Source organism: Neurospora tetrasperma (genome assembly GCF_000213175.1).
Source record: "Neurospora tetrasperma FGSC 2508 unplaced genomic scaffold NEUTE1scaffold_81, whole genome shotgun sequence".
Classification (NCBI taxonomy): Eukaryota; Fungi; Ascomycota; class Sordariomycetes; order Sordariales; family Sordariaceae; genus Neurospora; species Neurospora tetrasperma.
This window is the reverse complement of record NW_009799179.1, coordinates 115,294-130,315: the sequence shown is the minus strand read 5'-3', so window position 1 is coordinate 130,315 and position 15,022 is coordinate 115,294. Positions and strand designations below refer to the sequence as shown.

The window sequence follows — 15,022 nt, the reverse complement described above, 5'->3', positions numbered from 1 at the left end:
CCTCCCCGCGCCCCGTATCAGTGCAGGACCAATATCTAAAAATGGTGGAGTTTCGGGGCCCATGCTTGGTCTTCGTCCGGTGTAAGTCCGGGCGGCAAGGACGGAAGGCCCACGAAGGAAAAGGGATGGAACAACGGGCATCGACGGAAACCAGGGACAGGCCAAGGTGGTAACTCGACCGAACTTCGCGCGCTCAACATGACCCACCGCAGACGTTGGGCAAGTGGCGGCGATCACCAATCGGATGCTGCAGAAATCCAACTGTCAAGCTTTCAGGGTTGCGACAAAGGGGGGCGATGAAACTCGGAGATACCCATCGAGTGTGGACCGCTTGCTGTTCTCGTCAACGAATGCAGCACAGGGTGACAGTCCGTCACGAAACGCAAGACTAAAAAGGTTACATGGACCTTCCAAGTCGAGAATAGGGCGGAGGCGTGGAGATTTCGAGACGGGGACCGAGGAAGGAGGTTCACCCGCTACTCCATCTAGCATGTCCCTCTGCTCGGCACCCGGTTCCGCAACGGCGCGCCGGGAATATCTCGCCGACCAGGGCGAGAATATCCAATTCCGGTTCCGACTTTGCGGTTTGTATATCCGTAGAGGTGTATACAAGAACAAACACCCCCTTTTTGACCACCACACCGGTTGTTCTTGCTTGGTTCAACTTTATTTGTTGCTTGTGGGATTATATACACCGACTACACTCATTTTACTCTCGGTATCTCATTCGCAAGGTTGTAATATTCGCACTGGATTGCAGCACTTGTTCAAAACCAAGAAAAAATAATCATGGCCGTCACATTTACTCTGGACGACGTGCGCAAGCACAACAGCAAGGACGATGTCTGGATGGTCATTCACAACAAAGGTGACTTGCTCTTTCCCCTTATTTCCACAGATGGTGACCCCTTTGCTGACCTTCTCAGTCTACAACGTCACAACATACCTCGAAGACCATCCCGGTGGTTCCATCATTCTTCGTGAGGTCGCCGGTACGGATGCGACCGAGCAGTTTGTGGAGATCGGACACTCTGTCGAGGCCACCGATATCCTAAAAGAGCTCTACGTTGGTGATTTGGCGGAAGAGGTAGGTTTTGGTATCCTTGTTTGTTTACTTGCCCCTTAATTCATCGCTCACTAAATATCGTCCACAGGAACATGCTGAAGAGGTTGAGATCTTCAGGCCAACATATGAAAAGGTCGCTATGGAGGCCGCTGTCAAGGTCGAAAAAGCCACTGTCAGCAAGGTTAGGAAAAGTGTCAGGAGGACCATCGCCATGTCCTCCGTCATCGCCAGCGTTGGCGCCGTTGGTTTGGCCAAGGGCTGGTGGACCGGTCCCGAATGGGCTCTCGCCGCCGTCACCACCGCGCAAAAGCCCATCAACCAGCTCGCCGACTTCATCCGCTCCAAGTTCGCCCAAAACGGCAGCTCCTCCAAGCTCTTTTGGTGGGGCGTCGGCATCGCCACCGTCGTCGAGCTCTCCTTGGCCACGGCCGCCACCACCTGGGCGCTCTCCAAGTTCGAGGCCCAAAGGGAGTTCACCCACTTCCCCCGCAGCCGTCCGGCCAAGAAGGAGCGCAAGGTGGCCATTCTCAAGATCCCCACCAACTCCACCTCGGGTCCTGCCGTCAAGCCTCCCGTCAAAGTGATGGACCCGGCCGACTGGCGCAAGTTCAAGCTGGTGCGCAAGGTGTTGGTGTCGCCCAACGTCTACCACCTCGTCTTCGCCCTCCCCCACCCCACCGACGTCCTCGGTCTTCCCACCGGCCAGCACGTCGCCCTCCGCGCGCTCATCGACGGCAAATCGGTCTCGCGTTCGTACACCCCCGTCTCCAACAACTCGGACCTCGGCCGCGTCGAGCTGCTCATCAAGGTCTACGACCAGGGCCTCATGACCAAGCACCTCGAGCGCATGGAGATTGGCGACCAAATCGAAATGCGCGGGCCCAAGGGCGCCATGCAGTACGTGCCCAACAGTTACGCCAAGGAGATTGGCATGATTGCCGGCGGCACGGGTATCACGCCCATGTACCAGCTCATCCGCGCCATCTGCGAGGACGAGAGCGACAAGACCAAGATCTCGCTACTGTATGCCAACAACACCGAGGCGGATATCCTGCTGAGGGAGGAGCTCGACGGGTTCGTCAAGGCGTTCCCCGAAAAGCTGTCGGTGCAGTACGTCCTCGGCCAGGCGGACGAGAACTGGACGGGCCTTAGGGGTTTCGTAACTGCCGATATGATCAAGGATTTCTTGCCTCCTGCGGCGGATACCACCAAGATGCTGCTTTGCGGACCTCCTCCTATGGTGGCTGCCATGAGCAAGAATCTGGTTTCTCTTGGGTTCACGGCCCCTGGTACGCTTTCCAAGGCTACCGATCAGGTGTTTCTGTTTTAAGTCTAGGGTGGTGTATGGTATATGGGAGCTATCTACGTAGGTACCTAGAGGTACCTAGGTAATTCTGGGTCTTTCTCCGGTGGAACTATTTTGACGGTTTGTTATTTAATGACTTGAAGTGGTGGTGGTCATCATTACTGTTGTAACTGCATTTACGGGGTTTGCGATCAAGGTTCTTCAGGTAGAGGTAGCAAAAGGGGTTTGTTATAGATTCGGATGTGGATGGGATACTACTGGTTTTGATATAGAAGACTTTTTCCTTTGTCACAAATATCAACGATGATGTACATCATTGATGGTACCTTTTGGGTGTTCGTGATTGTTGTGTTCTGTTCATGTCTGACGGACTTATCGAGGGTTTCCCTTGAAGTCTGAAAAAGCTGTAGATAACTCCTTAAACTTCCTGTCCCTTCCACCTGTCCCGAATCAAGAGTTCACTTACATCTGAGATGTTTTTGTGAAATTGGTATCTCGTCAACGCAAGAAATCTCCGACTGCGCAAACACTAATCATCGAAGAAAAAGATCTTCAACTCGTCTCCACCTCCACTACGTTCGGGAATAACACCATCAAGGAGGCGAACTACTTACCGGCACTAAAGAAATCCCATGCCTAGAACGAAAAATGTCCGATGCTACCTAGGCACTGGACACCACCGTCGCCAAGCCCACTAATACCAGCGTTCCAGACTGATGTCCGCCTGGAACATTCATTGAAAACATCGGGTGGGCATGGTCGATACTTCGAAGAATTCCTTTCTTGGCCCGACTCCACAAATGAGGCATATGGAAACATGATGCCCCTGACAGATAAAGGCCTGTCCCTGCTCGCTGGCTCCATCGTCAACCCACAAAGTCTCCGGGGACCGTGCAAGATTCGATCACTTTATGACGTCGATGTATTTGTCTGGACCAGTTTCGTCATTGACCCCTGCACAGCAACCCAAACACACGCCCACTAACCCAGGTTGTTGACCGTTAGTTACCCGTTGGCCGTTGGTAAAGCCGAGCTACACCGTCTACACATATACGAGCGTTATTAAATCTCCTCATTCCGATACGGCAGCGAGTTTCACCCGTCAGGGCCGTGCATGCGCAAAAGAAGAAATGGAAGGATCCATCAAGTCAAATCCCATCGGCACGCTCGGGACACAACAAAACAACCTTCAAAGTTCAAGAGGACGAACGAGCGGCCAGCTTTCGCATGAAGCGAGATCCTTGGAAGATGGTTGGTTGTCGAAAACTTGTACTTAATCGGTCTAGCCGTCGAGGCTCGCTGATCGGGCACGGAGATTACCTCTAGGGGGCACTAGGGGAATTATGCACCGCTTCATCGGTCACTACCAACATCGACGCACGTGGCCTCGACGGTCTTCAGCCTTGACGCTCATCCCGGCATCTCCAGAATCATGTCCCAGCCTGTCGGTCCGATCTGGTTTCGTTATTTCCTTGCATTGAGCTCTCAGATCCCGTTCTTCTGATTGGACCTTCTAGCCATCTCTCTGTGATTTCTCCTATATGTTCTCCAAAGCACAGACTCAGAGTTCATCGCATTTTGAACTCAAGACCGGACCCTTTTGTTGGTATGTACCTATTCCGGGATATCTTTTCTTAGGACTGGAACTGCTGAAGTGGATGACAGGCTTGATAGCCCGGCCGCCGTGCCCGCCGATTGGGTTTTGAACTCGTGAAACAAGCTGCTGACACCGGGCTTTCCTCGTCCGAGCTTCGGCCGGCCATGCTCCCCTTCCTTCCCCTTGTATCCCATCCCATAACATCCCATACTAACATACCTATCCATGATATCGATCATCAATGGGATCTCCCTTGAATTATCCTCGCATTGCCCATTTTTGTACCGGACCTTCCCGTGCCCCTAATCACGATTCACCAGCACCTTACTACCCAACAACCAAGACAGTAGCCGACGGAGTTCTCGGGACGGCCAGGCCAGTCTTCAAAGTTTCCATGCACACGGCTTGGTCGGTGCCGCGAGAACTCGTAACTGATGGGTGTTATTTCCATGGCACCTATACCCGGATTCAGGAAACCCTGCTCTGAATATATGCTGTATATATCTGCCATGTTTTGACCATGTTGGAGCGTTGTTAGCATATTCCTTCATCATTCATCCTGTCTAGAAACCATTGTCCATTCATCGCATCTTTCACTTTTTACCTACCACCTTACCGTAAAACGACCACACTTGATACCCGACTGCAAACACATATTCAACATGGTCTGGTCAGCCCCCTATATCGGCTCCCGCCCCGTCACCATCCTGGGCGGTGGTGTCCTCGGCCGCCGCATCGCCTGTTCCTACGTCGCCGGCGGTTTCAATGTGCACATCCGGGATCCCTCTCCTCAAGCGCGCGATGACGCCCTCAAGTACATTGACGACAACAAGGAATTCTACACCACCTTCTGCCCCAACGGCAAGCCCGCTCCGTACGGCACCTACACGGCGTCGGCAGACATCGAGACGGCGGTAAAGGACGCATGGCTCGTCATCGAGGCGGTGCCGGAGAAGATCGAGCTCAAGATTGATACCTTTGGGCAGCTGGATAAGTACGCGCCCAAGGATTGTATCCTGGGATCCAACTCGAGCAGTTTCAGGAGCGGGTTAATGCTGGACCTGGTCAGCGACGAGAGGAGAAAGATGGTGTGCAATGTGCACTACACAATGCCGCCGATGGTGAGGACGGTGGAGTTGATGACGGATGGGTATACCCATCAAGAGATCTTTCCGTTCTTGAGCGACGTGCTCAGGCTGTGCGGCATGCTCCCGGCGACGGCAAGGAAGGAGTCTACTGGGTGAGTTTCCACGACCCCTATCTTGGCCGACAACCCACTCGGACCCCCGAGAGATCACCACTGACACTTGCCAGCTTCATCTTCAACCGCATCTGGGCTGCGGTCAAGCGCGAAATCCTCACCACCCTCGCCGAGGGGGTCTCGGACGCCGCCGAGATTGACGCCCTCTGGGCTCACATGTTCCAGACCTCGGTCGTCCCCTGCCAAATGATGGACCGCGTTGGCCTTGACACCGTCGCTTTCATCGAGGACAACTACATCAACGAGCGCAAGCTCGACGGGTCCCTGACCGTTGACTGGCTACGCAACCACTACATCACCCAGGGCAAGCTCGGTCTCAAGACCCCCGAGCAGGGTGGTCTCTACCCTCCCTCCACCGTCGTCGCCGCCGCCGGCACCACCACCGCCGAGAAGCAGATGCCGCCCATCTTCGTCCTCGACGTTGGTCTCGGCGCCAATTCCCCCGCCTACCCCTCCCTCGCCGCCATTTCCACCAACGGCAAGATCCTCCGCCTCGATGCACCCAACCAGCCGCCCAAGGCCCTCGTCACCGGTCTCCCCCTCCCCGACGGCATCGACGTCGACCCGTCCGCTAACCGCATGTACTGGACCAACATGGGCGCCGACGTGACCGCCAAAGACGGCTCGCTCATGTCCGCCACTCTCGACGGCACCGACAAGAAGGTCCTTTTGGGCGACGGCATCCTCACGACGCCCAAGCAGCTTGTGCTCGTCAAGGACCAGGAGTCAGGCACCGAGAAGCTCTACTTTTGCGACCGCGAGGGCTGTTCCGTGCACCGGTGCAACGTCGACGGCAGCGAGCACGAAGTCCTCGTGCAAAATCCCGGCGGTGTCGGTGACTTGATGGACTGGTGCGTCGGCATCACCGTCGACCTTAAGCAGCGCAAGCTCTACTGGACGCAAAAGGGTCCTGCCAAGTCCAACCTCGGTCGCATTTTCCGCGCCAACATGGATTATGATTTCCTCGCTGCCGGCGAGACTGCTTCGAACCGCTCCGATATCGAGGTCGTGTTCGACAAGCTGCCTGAGCCGATTGATCTCGAGATGGAGAGCGAGACGGGGGTGCTGTACTGGACTGATCGCGGTGAGCACCCGCGCGGTTGCTCGCTGAACTGCGCCAAGGTCTCGGGCAACGGCGAGGGCGACATGAAGGAGGTCAAGATTCTGGCGAGACGGTTCCATGAGCCGATTGGTCTCAAATTAGATCTGGCCAGGAAGCAGATCTTTGTGTGCGACTTGGGTGGGAGCGTGTATGCGGTTGATGTCGAGACGGGCAAGAAGACGGTTGTGCATCGCGATGAGGGGTCGTATACTGGTCTTGTTACTCTGCCTGGGGTTTAGACGGGGAAGTCATCGTCATCGGCTCGGAATGTTGCTTGTTGCATAGGATGGTGGTTGGGATAGCATCGTGGTCGGCGTCGGTCGGTCGTTTGAATTTTTCGGGTTATTGGAATGTTATTGTCTCTTTGTGGTTTTCATTTGATGCCTAGGTTAGCAATCAAAGCATCAATTAGTATTGACCTGGCGTCTTCGTGCCATGCTTCGTGTTGTTGTTCAGCAGAGGTAATTTGGTGTTTTGGTCAAAATTCCATTGCCGCTGGATGCCCCCCACCAGTTCGTGCCAAGAAATACCATAGCGGCTAAAGAGAAATTGTTAGCGCCCGTTGCCATAGCATTTTATGTAGTAGGTGATGGTCGTACAAGTAAACAGAACACAATTACTGTCCGAATATTACGTGCATCCAAGCATCTTTGTTCGATCTTTGGATCTAGCTTCTAAGCATTTCGTATGTGAAAGAAAACTCAAGTGTCTCTGGCTAACATGTTTTCACATCATTGTACTCCCTGTTACACTTTTGTGAAAGCGAGACGTAGTGGACTGTCCGTGTTTGGTTTATTTTGTCCGCAAAAACCATCTTGTATAGGTACCCAGCAAGCGTAATATCTACATGTAATCAATTGTTTCGGTACCGAGATTCTCATTTATTCCTGTTATAACTTTATACCCTGCGTCATCATCATTGTTTGCAGGCCAAACTCCGAACGCCATTGATATGCTGCTGTTATCGTTTCCTTCTTCCTCCTCACCTGAATAGGTATTCACCTCAGTTACCAGGCACAACCCCCAAAACACCGCCATCCACACAAATCACACTCCCGTTGACATAGCGATCCTTGGCCAAAAACAGCACTGCCATGGCCATCTCCTCATCATGCCCCGCCCTCTGCGCCGGCACCTTGTGTCCGTGTCCCTTGACCTTGTCATCCGACAACTCGCTCTTATTCTTCTCATCACTCTCCCCCGTCGTCATCTCGCTCGGGAAATACCCGGGCGCAATTGAGTTCACCCGCACGCCCGTCTTCTCAAACTCGGTCGACATCAGCTTGGTCAAGTGCACCGTCGCCCCCTTGGACGCGTTATAGGCAAAGTGTTTCTGCGCGTTGCGCATGATGCCCGACATGGAGCTGATGACGATCACGTTGCCCGCCATGTGGTTGTGGCCCTCGGGGTGGGCGGCGCTGCAGGCTTGCAGCAGAGGCAAGAAGGCGATGGTAGTAAAATAAACGGACGAAACGTTGGTGGTGAAGACGGACGACCAGTCGGAAAAGTTTTCCTTGGTCCAGAGCTCGTGGGCAATGTCCTTGGCCGACGAGGAGACGGACGGGTCGGCTTTGGGGCCCGAGATGCCGGCGTTGCAGACGAGCAGGTTGAGATGCGGTTCAAGCGACGAGAACTTGTGCACGAGCGATTCAAGTGACTCTTTGTTGGTGACGTCGCAGGGGCCGATGCTAGACACCCGGATTTGTTAGGAGGGTGTTTTTCCTTGGTAAATCCGCGAGGAGAGCAAAACAAACGACTGGACTTACGGAATAATCTTGCCATTTCCCTCTTTGGGACTATGTTCCTTGGCCGCATTCACAAGAACCCCATACCGCCGCCCCGTAATGTACACGCGGGCGCCGTTGGCAGCAAGCGCTTGAGCGTTCATCAGACCGATGCCGGTGCCGCCGCCCGTGATGAGACAGGCCCAGCCATCGACGTTGAAGAGCTTGGAAGCTTGGAGGTTGTGCGTGCCGACCATTTTGGGTAATTCGCGTGGTTGGGTTGGGTTGGATGATGGCTCTCTAATTGTTGTTTCGTTGTCTCTTGGAATCAGAGGAGCAACGACGATATAAAAGGGAAACTGAACGAATCCGTCCTCCTTCTTCAAACGACGTCATTTCCAAGGTACGACATGCCTACGTCATCGGGCAGCCCCAATTAACGGTCCGAGTGCCTGAAAGACGGAAGGTTCGCCAGTCACAGCGCTTCCCGTCATACAGCAGCACGATGTAAACAGTTTTCCGCTTTCGGTATCCCGCAGCATTGCCCGTTGTCCGTTCATCGGATTTCGAGGTACGAATCGACCAAGGCCAAGAACTGAAAAAGACATTGGATTCCACTGTATCACGAACTAAAGAATCAAAAGAAAAGAGACAACCAGACGAAAGATACGAAAAATACATCAAGAGTTCATTACATAAGATATTATCTATCATCTTCCTCCAAAAACACCGAGTCTAGGTAACTGCGAGATAGGTATCACAACTTTCTTCCATCCCATCCATCCATGCCTTCCACATCCGATATCCGCAACATGACGCCAAATGCGCAAACAAAGTAAGAAACCAACCCAACATCACGCACATGTCCGTCATCTCATACATCCATTACCAGGTACTCACTTCTTTTCCTCCTTCTCCTCCTTCTTACCAAACAGACCCTCCACACTCTCCTTCACAGTGCTAACCACCGCTCCCACAACGCTTGCCACAAAGCCGAAACCGAATGACCACCCCTTGACTCTGACAGTGTAGATGAAGAAGTACACGAGCCTGTTCATCAGTTTGTTAGCATTTCTGTTTCAACAATTGCCAAAAGAAGGGGAATACTCACGCCCAGTTAGAGACACAAAACGCCGCAAAGATACCAAAGTTCCTCCACATCTGGCTCGACTTCACGTTCAGACTGGCCAAGTACTCCTCGCCGTCCGCATACGGGCAATACCCACACTCAAACCCGCCATCGTTACCAACTCCTATTGTCGTCAGGTACCCCTTGCCCACATCAGACAACCAAGTGCCCGCAAAGCTCTGGCATGACTCTCCCACCGGCGGGCGGAACACAGCCATCTCGTTATCAGCGCAGTGGACAGTCTGTCCTCGAAGGACGGCAGCCATGTTGCCGCCGATCCAATACGTCGCCGGGTTGATGTAGTACAACCACCACTTCCACGCAACGTTCATCTGTGCCCACGGCACCACGACGCCGTTGAACAGCGAAAAGATGACAAGGAAGAACGGCAACACGTTGGTGATGACGGTGAAAGAGGGAGCAAAAGCGCAAATCCACTGGCCCCAGCTAGCAATGAAGACCATGAAGGCGACGCTCATCAGCCAGACGTAGACTGCTGACTCTGACTCGGTGGAGCCAGCACCGCGGGGCAAGCCAGTAGGGAGATACCATGCCAAAAAGTAAATGGTGCCAGCCACGACCGAGCCAGGGATCTCCGAGAGAATCTCAGCCGTGCAATAGGCCACCCAGCCGTAGATGCGGGACGGGTGTTCGCGCGCTTCCCAAAGAGAGCGGGACATGTAGAACTTGGGCAGGACGGCGTTGAGGACGGTGCTGGGGATCATGATGATCAGGAAGGCCGTGAAGAGGGTGTTTTGGAGGTCGGTGAGGGAGAGCGGGCGGGAATAGTGTGGAGACGAAATCTTCCAGTAGGTGAAGCCGTTGAAGATGCCCATGATCAAGCAGATGAAAAGACGGCCGTAGAGGTACGAGGGGTCGCGCCATTGGCGGATGAACATGCGCTTGGTAAGGAGCCAGGCTTGCGTGGGAATGGGCGCTGCGAACTCGTGCTGGACAGGCTGAGCTTGGTCGTTGGCGAGGGTAAGTTGGTTGGCCAAGGCCCGGGCTTTCTTGATCTGGCTGATCTCGGTAAGGACTTGACGGTACTCTTCACTCTCCTTCCACTCCGTCGCCCAAACAATCCTCCTGCTCTTCCCATCCTCACCCTTTCGTTTGTGCGGCTTCGCGGCGGTCTCGAGAAGGAATTCGGCCACGTTCTTGCCCGGCGGACACTCGACACCCCGAGCGGCAAAGTAGTTGACGACCGAAGAGCCGTTTTCGCCAACGGGACCAAAGTAGAAGACATTACCGCCAGGGTTCAGGGCCAGGATCTTGTCAAACTCCTGGATCAGATCGGAACTGGGCTGATGAATGGTGCAAATGATAGCCTGTCCAGCCGCACACAACTTCCTCAGGAAGCGGACGATGGACATGGCCGACTGCGAATCCAAGCCACTGGTGGGCTCGTCAAGGAACAGCAAGAGCGAAGGCTTAGCGGCCAGCTCAACACCAATGGTCAACCGCTTCTTCTGCTCGACTCCCAGGGAAGCAATGATGGCGTCTTGAATCTCTTCCAGCTCAAGGAGGTTGATGATGCTATCCACGTATGCAAGCTTTTCGGCCCGGGGAGTGTCGCGGGATTGGCGCAAGAGGGCCGAGAATTCGAGGGCTTCACGGATGGTGGTGGACTCATCGTGCAGATCCATTTGCTCGACAAAGCCGGTGCTGCGCTGAAATTCGGTTCCAAGGGGCTTGCTATCAACGAGCATATCGCCAGTGACGACACCAACGGTTTGGCGCTGAGACAACGTGTTGAGAAGAGTCGTCTTGCCGGCTCCCGAGGCACCCATCAACGCGACCATGACGCCTGGTTTGACGTAGCCAGTGACGTTGTTCAACAGACGCTTGGGGCCTTGGGGCGTGGGAACGGTGTAAGTGACATTCTCCCACGTGAAGACCTTCTGGGACTTTTCGATGGTGCCATCCATATCCTTGCGAGATGGGCCCTGGGGTGTTTTCTTGCCGATGTCGTCGGTGGAGGAGCCCCTCGAGCTGCCCTTTTCTTCGTCATGCTGGCCTTGGTTGCCGAGCGTCAAGTTCTTCTTGGCCTTGGAAGTCTTTTTGAACACCAGCGCGCCGCCGCCACCGCCAACAAAGGACAGCTTCTCAGTCGCCAACACGGTAACCAGCAGATAGAGTACAGAGAAGGCAATGATGACCGCCCAGTTCCTCCACAAGTGTCCCCTCGTGTACTGGAACTGCTGGGCGAGATAAGCATCTCCGTTCACCGTGTCATCCCCTGGCATACCACCCGGCAGCGTGCATCCCTGATTCTGCTGCTGGACGCCAGGGCCCTGGGGCACCAACATACCCGGCGAGCACTGCATCTGCCTTCCGTGGAAGTCATTGGTCAAGACGGCCTCGAACGAGTAGCCGACAGGACTGACATAGTACAACCAGCCGAACCAGATCTTCTGGCCGAGCATGACGGGCTTGGCTATGACGTAGCCACAGTACATGACGATCAGGTTGAGAGCCAGCCCGGCAAACCGCACTGCGTCGTCAATGGAGGGACTTATTGCGGCAAACATGCGGTACAAGGCGGTCAGACAGTACGTGGTCGTGAAGATCAAGAGGACGTAGGTGAAGAACTTGCCCGGGTCGCGGTCCAGCCCCGTCATGAAGTAGACAATCAAGCTGAAGACGATGACCTGGATGAGCAACAAGGGGAAATCGAGAATTGCGCGAGCGAGATTAACAGCCGATGGTCGGTAAAAAGCATACGCCTTGTGCCTTTCCACCACCGCCCTTCCACTAACAGCTTTCATCAGCTCTCCCATCTGGAGCCAGCCGAGGAAGATAATACTGTAGAAGGTGGTACCGCCTCTCATGAAAGCGCCGGAAGTATCCAAGGGGGAATCGTAGAACAGAGAGCTGACGACAAGAGCGCAGCCAATAATGATGAAGAACTTGGTCCGCAGTTCCTGCTTGTCGCCCCAAGCCAGCCAGGCCTCGCGGCGCGTGCAGGCGGCGACTTGCTTGAAGAAAGAGACGGTGTAGTTGGACTCTTTGGAGACACGGCGGGACTTTTGCGACACAACAGACTCCTTAAAGGCATGGGTGTCGGCGTGGTTGGTTTCTTGGAGGTGGGATTCGTAGTCGCGAACGTCGGCGAGGACGTCTTGGTAGGCTTCGCTGGCGAGGAAAGCCTTTTCGAGTTCTTCAGCCGTTTTGGGGCAGCGGTCTTCCCAGCCGGGGCGGAACTGGCGAGAGTTGGGGTCACAGATGGAGGTCAAAAAGTCGGGGGTGGTTTGGCGAGGGGGCGCGTGGAAACCGAGATCGATAAAGTACTGTCTGGCTTTGGACGCCGGACCCTGATAGAGCATCCTGCCCTCGTCAATGACAAGAACCTTGTCCATCAGCTCGTAGATACCCTCGCCAGCTTGGTACAGCGTGGTGATGGTGGTGCGGTCACTGACGTCGGTCATGATGCGCAGAGAGCGGGCATAGTCGAGAGCAGAAGAAGCGTCGAGGCCACGGGTAGAGTTATCCCAACAGACGACAGACGACTTGGTCGCCAGCGACTCCTGGATAGAGACACGCTTGCGCTCGCCACCTGACACGCCGCGAACGTAGGCGTCACCGACGATGGTATGGCGGGTATGCGACATGGCGAACATCTTGAGCAGAGCGGTGATGATCAGCTCCACGTCGCCGCGCAGGCGCTTCTTGGTCTTGTTGAGGAGGGAGAACTTGAGTGTTTGCTCGACGGTGAGAGTGGGCAGATGGATGTCGTCTTCGCCATTGTACACGACTTCGCCGCGGTACTTTTTGGCTACTTCTTCGGCGGAGATGCCGCCGTAGTGGACTTCACCCTCGACGGCAGCGTAATCTCCGCGGTTGTTGGCGGCCACCTTGAGGAAGGTGCTGCAGCCGCTGCCTGGACGACCAAGGACGAGCATGATCTCTCCATGGCGGACGACACCGGTGAAGTTGTTGAGAAGCGTGCGAAGCTCGGGTTGGCGGCCGAAGCGCAAAGCGGGGATGTAGTTGCCGAGAATGCGGTAGAGGTCAGGACCAAAGGTGCCCAGGATGGCTTCGGGAAGGGTTCGGACAAAGGTGGCGCCGGTGCTGACGCCCTTGACGGTGAGGTTCTTGAAGACAACACCGACCTTTTTGGTGGACTCGCCGGCTTCGTTGCGCTTCTCGAGATGGCCATCACGCATGAACTGCTCGAGGTGAAAGTCGTCGCCGCTGTTACGCTCGCTGGACGAAACGTCTCTGTTATCGCCTTCGTCCTCGGAATCGTCCTGGTCCTGGGGTTTGCCATCGCCCATGGCGTTGCTCACGGCAACTGACAAGCGCTTGAACAAGCCATCTGGTCTCCCTCCACTGGTGGCGCGAGAGGCGCGAGATGCCCTCGAAGCCGGGCGTGAAGATGGTCTTGATGCTGTCGATCTCTCCCTGCTCAAGCGTGAAAGACCTAGTTGCAGCTCTTGGAATTCCTGCATGGCAGCCTCCCTGTCGACAGGCCCGCCGACATCGCGCTCTCCCCAGGCGCCGTCGCCATCACCGTCGCCATGGTGGGATATCGACGAGGTGCTGAGTTCTGGGTTTGTCTCTTCGGGCTTCTCATCATCGTCACGACTGGCCCGGTGGTGGAGTTCGTTGGGAAGCGTGTTGGCAGCGCTTCGACGGTAGGCCTCCTCGGACTGATGGCCGAGCATGATGGGCCGGTATGTTTTGTGGAGGATTCCACTTGTTCCTGCGTTTGGTGTTGTACACTTGTCTGTGATGTTGTGTGTGTGTCGGTGAGAAAATGGTTGATTAGGGTGGGAAAATAGTCAAAAAAAGAAGAAGCGAAGAACTTTTGCTTCCTGGGAAGGAATGACTGCAGTCTGTCAGCAAAAATGTCCCATGTCGTGTCAGGGACTAAATGGAGAAAAGGCAGGAAGGATCGAGTCTTACTTTATCTCCGACTGAGTTGTGTCAAGACCGGAAAGTTCCATTCACCAACAAGCAGTGTGTGCCTGCCTTATGTGTTGGTTGTCGATCCCAGTGGCGACCAATCAAAGGGCCCCCAAGATGGGAAATCCGAAAAGGGGAAAAAGAAGAAGGAACAAAAGGGCTGAAAAGACGGTAAAACACCCGGGACTTCCAAGGATGGAGGGGGGGACCTGGACTGTCAGTCTTTTTTCCTCAAATGGGTGGGTCGATGAAATGTTAGTTTGCTTCTTCAACAGTGCAGATATTGCCGTGGTCCCGTACTAAGTACTGAGATAGGTATGCAAGAACCACCAGCCTCTCCAATCGATGTAAGTCAACACCGAATGTCCAGTCCGTCTGTGAGCTGTCAAACGTCGAGTGGTGCTTGATCCAAGTAACCAAGAAGGATAGGACAACATGTCAAGTATATATCAGATGCATCCTCCCATGTTACACTACACTACTTCCGTAAAGGTCGTTGAGAGTTCTCGAACATTTTGGAATTGTCATCACGGAGAGACTCAAGATTGATCTCCACCTGGATTAGGAAATGATGGGTTGCCTGGACGGCGCGGATTGGTGATACAGGGAAGGGGGTTGCCCGATAGACCCAAAAAAGAAAAAACAACAACCATGTGTCTATTGCTGAATGCAGCAAATGGATATCACCGTCAGATCAACCCAGCAGTACCTACACCTACCTGTTCATACACTAGATAATGCATGCGCAACCTGCTCGTCTCAGATGTTATTCGAAGGGAAGGTTGTGTCTCTGATGTGGTCTGTGCCCAGACAGGAATCCGACCAATGAAAAACCTCTAATAAGTCCGAAAAGGCCGGTTATCTCCTAGCCATTGGCCGTTTGCAGACCTCCCACAAACCTAATTCCATCGTTGTCTCCATTAATTGGG

General features: G+C 54.4%; 5 protein-coding genes across 5 annotated transcripts; 3 read left to right on the top strand and 2 right to left on the bottom strand.

Annotated features, from left to right (window-relative positions):
- Window positions 1–41: 41 nt before the first annotated feature.
- NEUTE1DRAFT_28699 (uncharacterized protein) lies at window positions 42–376 on the top strand (the record flags this gene model as incomplete). Its single annotated transcript, XM_009856625.1, has 2 exons — window positions 42–81; window positions 213–376. Coding segments are annotated over 2 exons (204 nt in total), but the record flags the coding sequence as incomplete, so codon positions are not given.
- A 413-nt stretch (window positions 377–789) lies between these two features.
- Window positions 790–2,396, top strand: NEUTE1DRAFT_104412 (uncharacterized protein; the record flags this gene model as incomplete). Its single annotated transcript, XM_009856691.1, has 3 exons — window positions 790–868; window positions 927–1,087; window positions 1,155–2,396. 3 exons carry the CDS (start codon window positions 790–792, stop codon window positions 2,394–2,396), a joined length of 1,482 nt encoding a protein of 493 aa, XP_009854993.1.
- Window positions 2,397–4,631: 2,235 nt separating this feature from the next.
- On the top strand, window positions 4,632–6,571 carry NEUTE1DRAFT_132332 (uncharacterized protein; the record flags this gene model as incomplete). The annotated part of the gene is made up of 2 exons (XM_009856690.1): window positions 4,632–5,209; window positions 5,284–6,571. 2 exons carry the CDS (start codon window positions 4,632–4,634, stop codon window positions 6,569–6,571), a joined length of 1,866 nt encoding a protein of 621 aa, XP_009854992.1.
- A 596-nt stretch (window positions 6,572–7,167) lies between these two features.
- NEUTE1DRAFT_149167 (uncharacterized protein) lies at window positions 7,168–8,313 on the bottom strand (the record flags this gene model as incomplete). Its single annotated transcript, XM_009856689.1, has 2 exons — window positions 7,168–8,020; window positions 8,099–8,313. 2 exons carry the CDS (start codon window positions 8,311–8,313, stop codon window positions 7,336–7,338), a joined length of 900 nt encoding a protein of 299 aa, XP_009854991.1.
- A 336-nt stretch (window positions 8,314–8,649) lies between these two features.
- Window positions 8,650–13,883, bottom strand: NEUTE1DRAFT_88736 (uncharacterized protein; the record flags this gene model as incomplete). The annotated part of the gene is made up of 3 exons (XM_009856688.1): window positions 8,650–9,106; window positions 9,168–12,993; window positions 13,294–13,883. 3 exons carry the CDS (start codon window positions 13,850–13,852, stop codon window positions 8,953–8,955), a joined length of 4,539 nt encoding a protein of 1,512 aa, XP_009854990.1.
- Window positions 13,884–15,022: the final 1,139 nt, after the last annotated feature.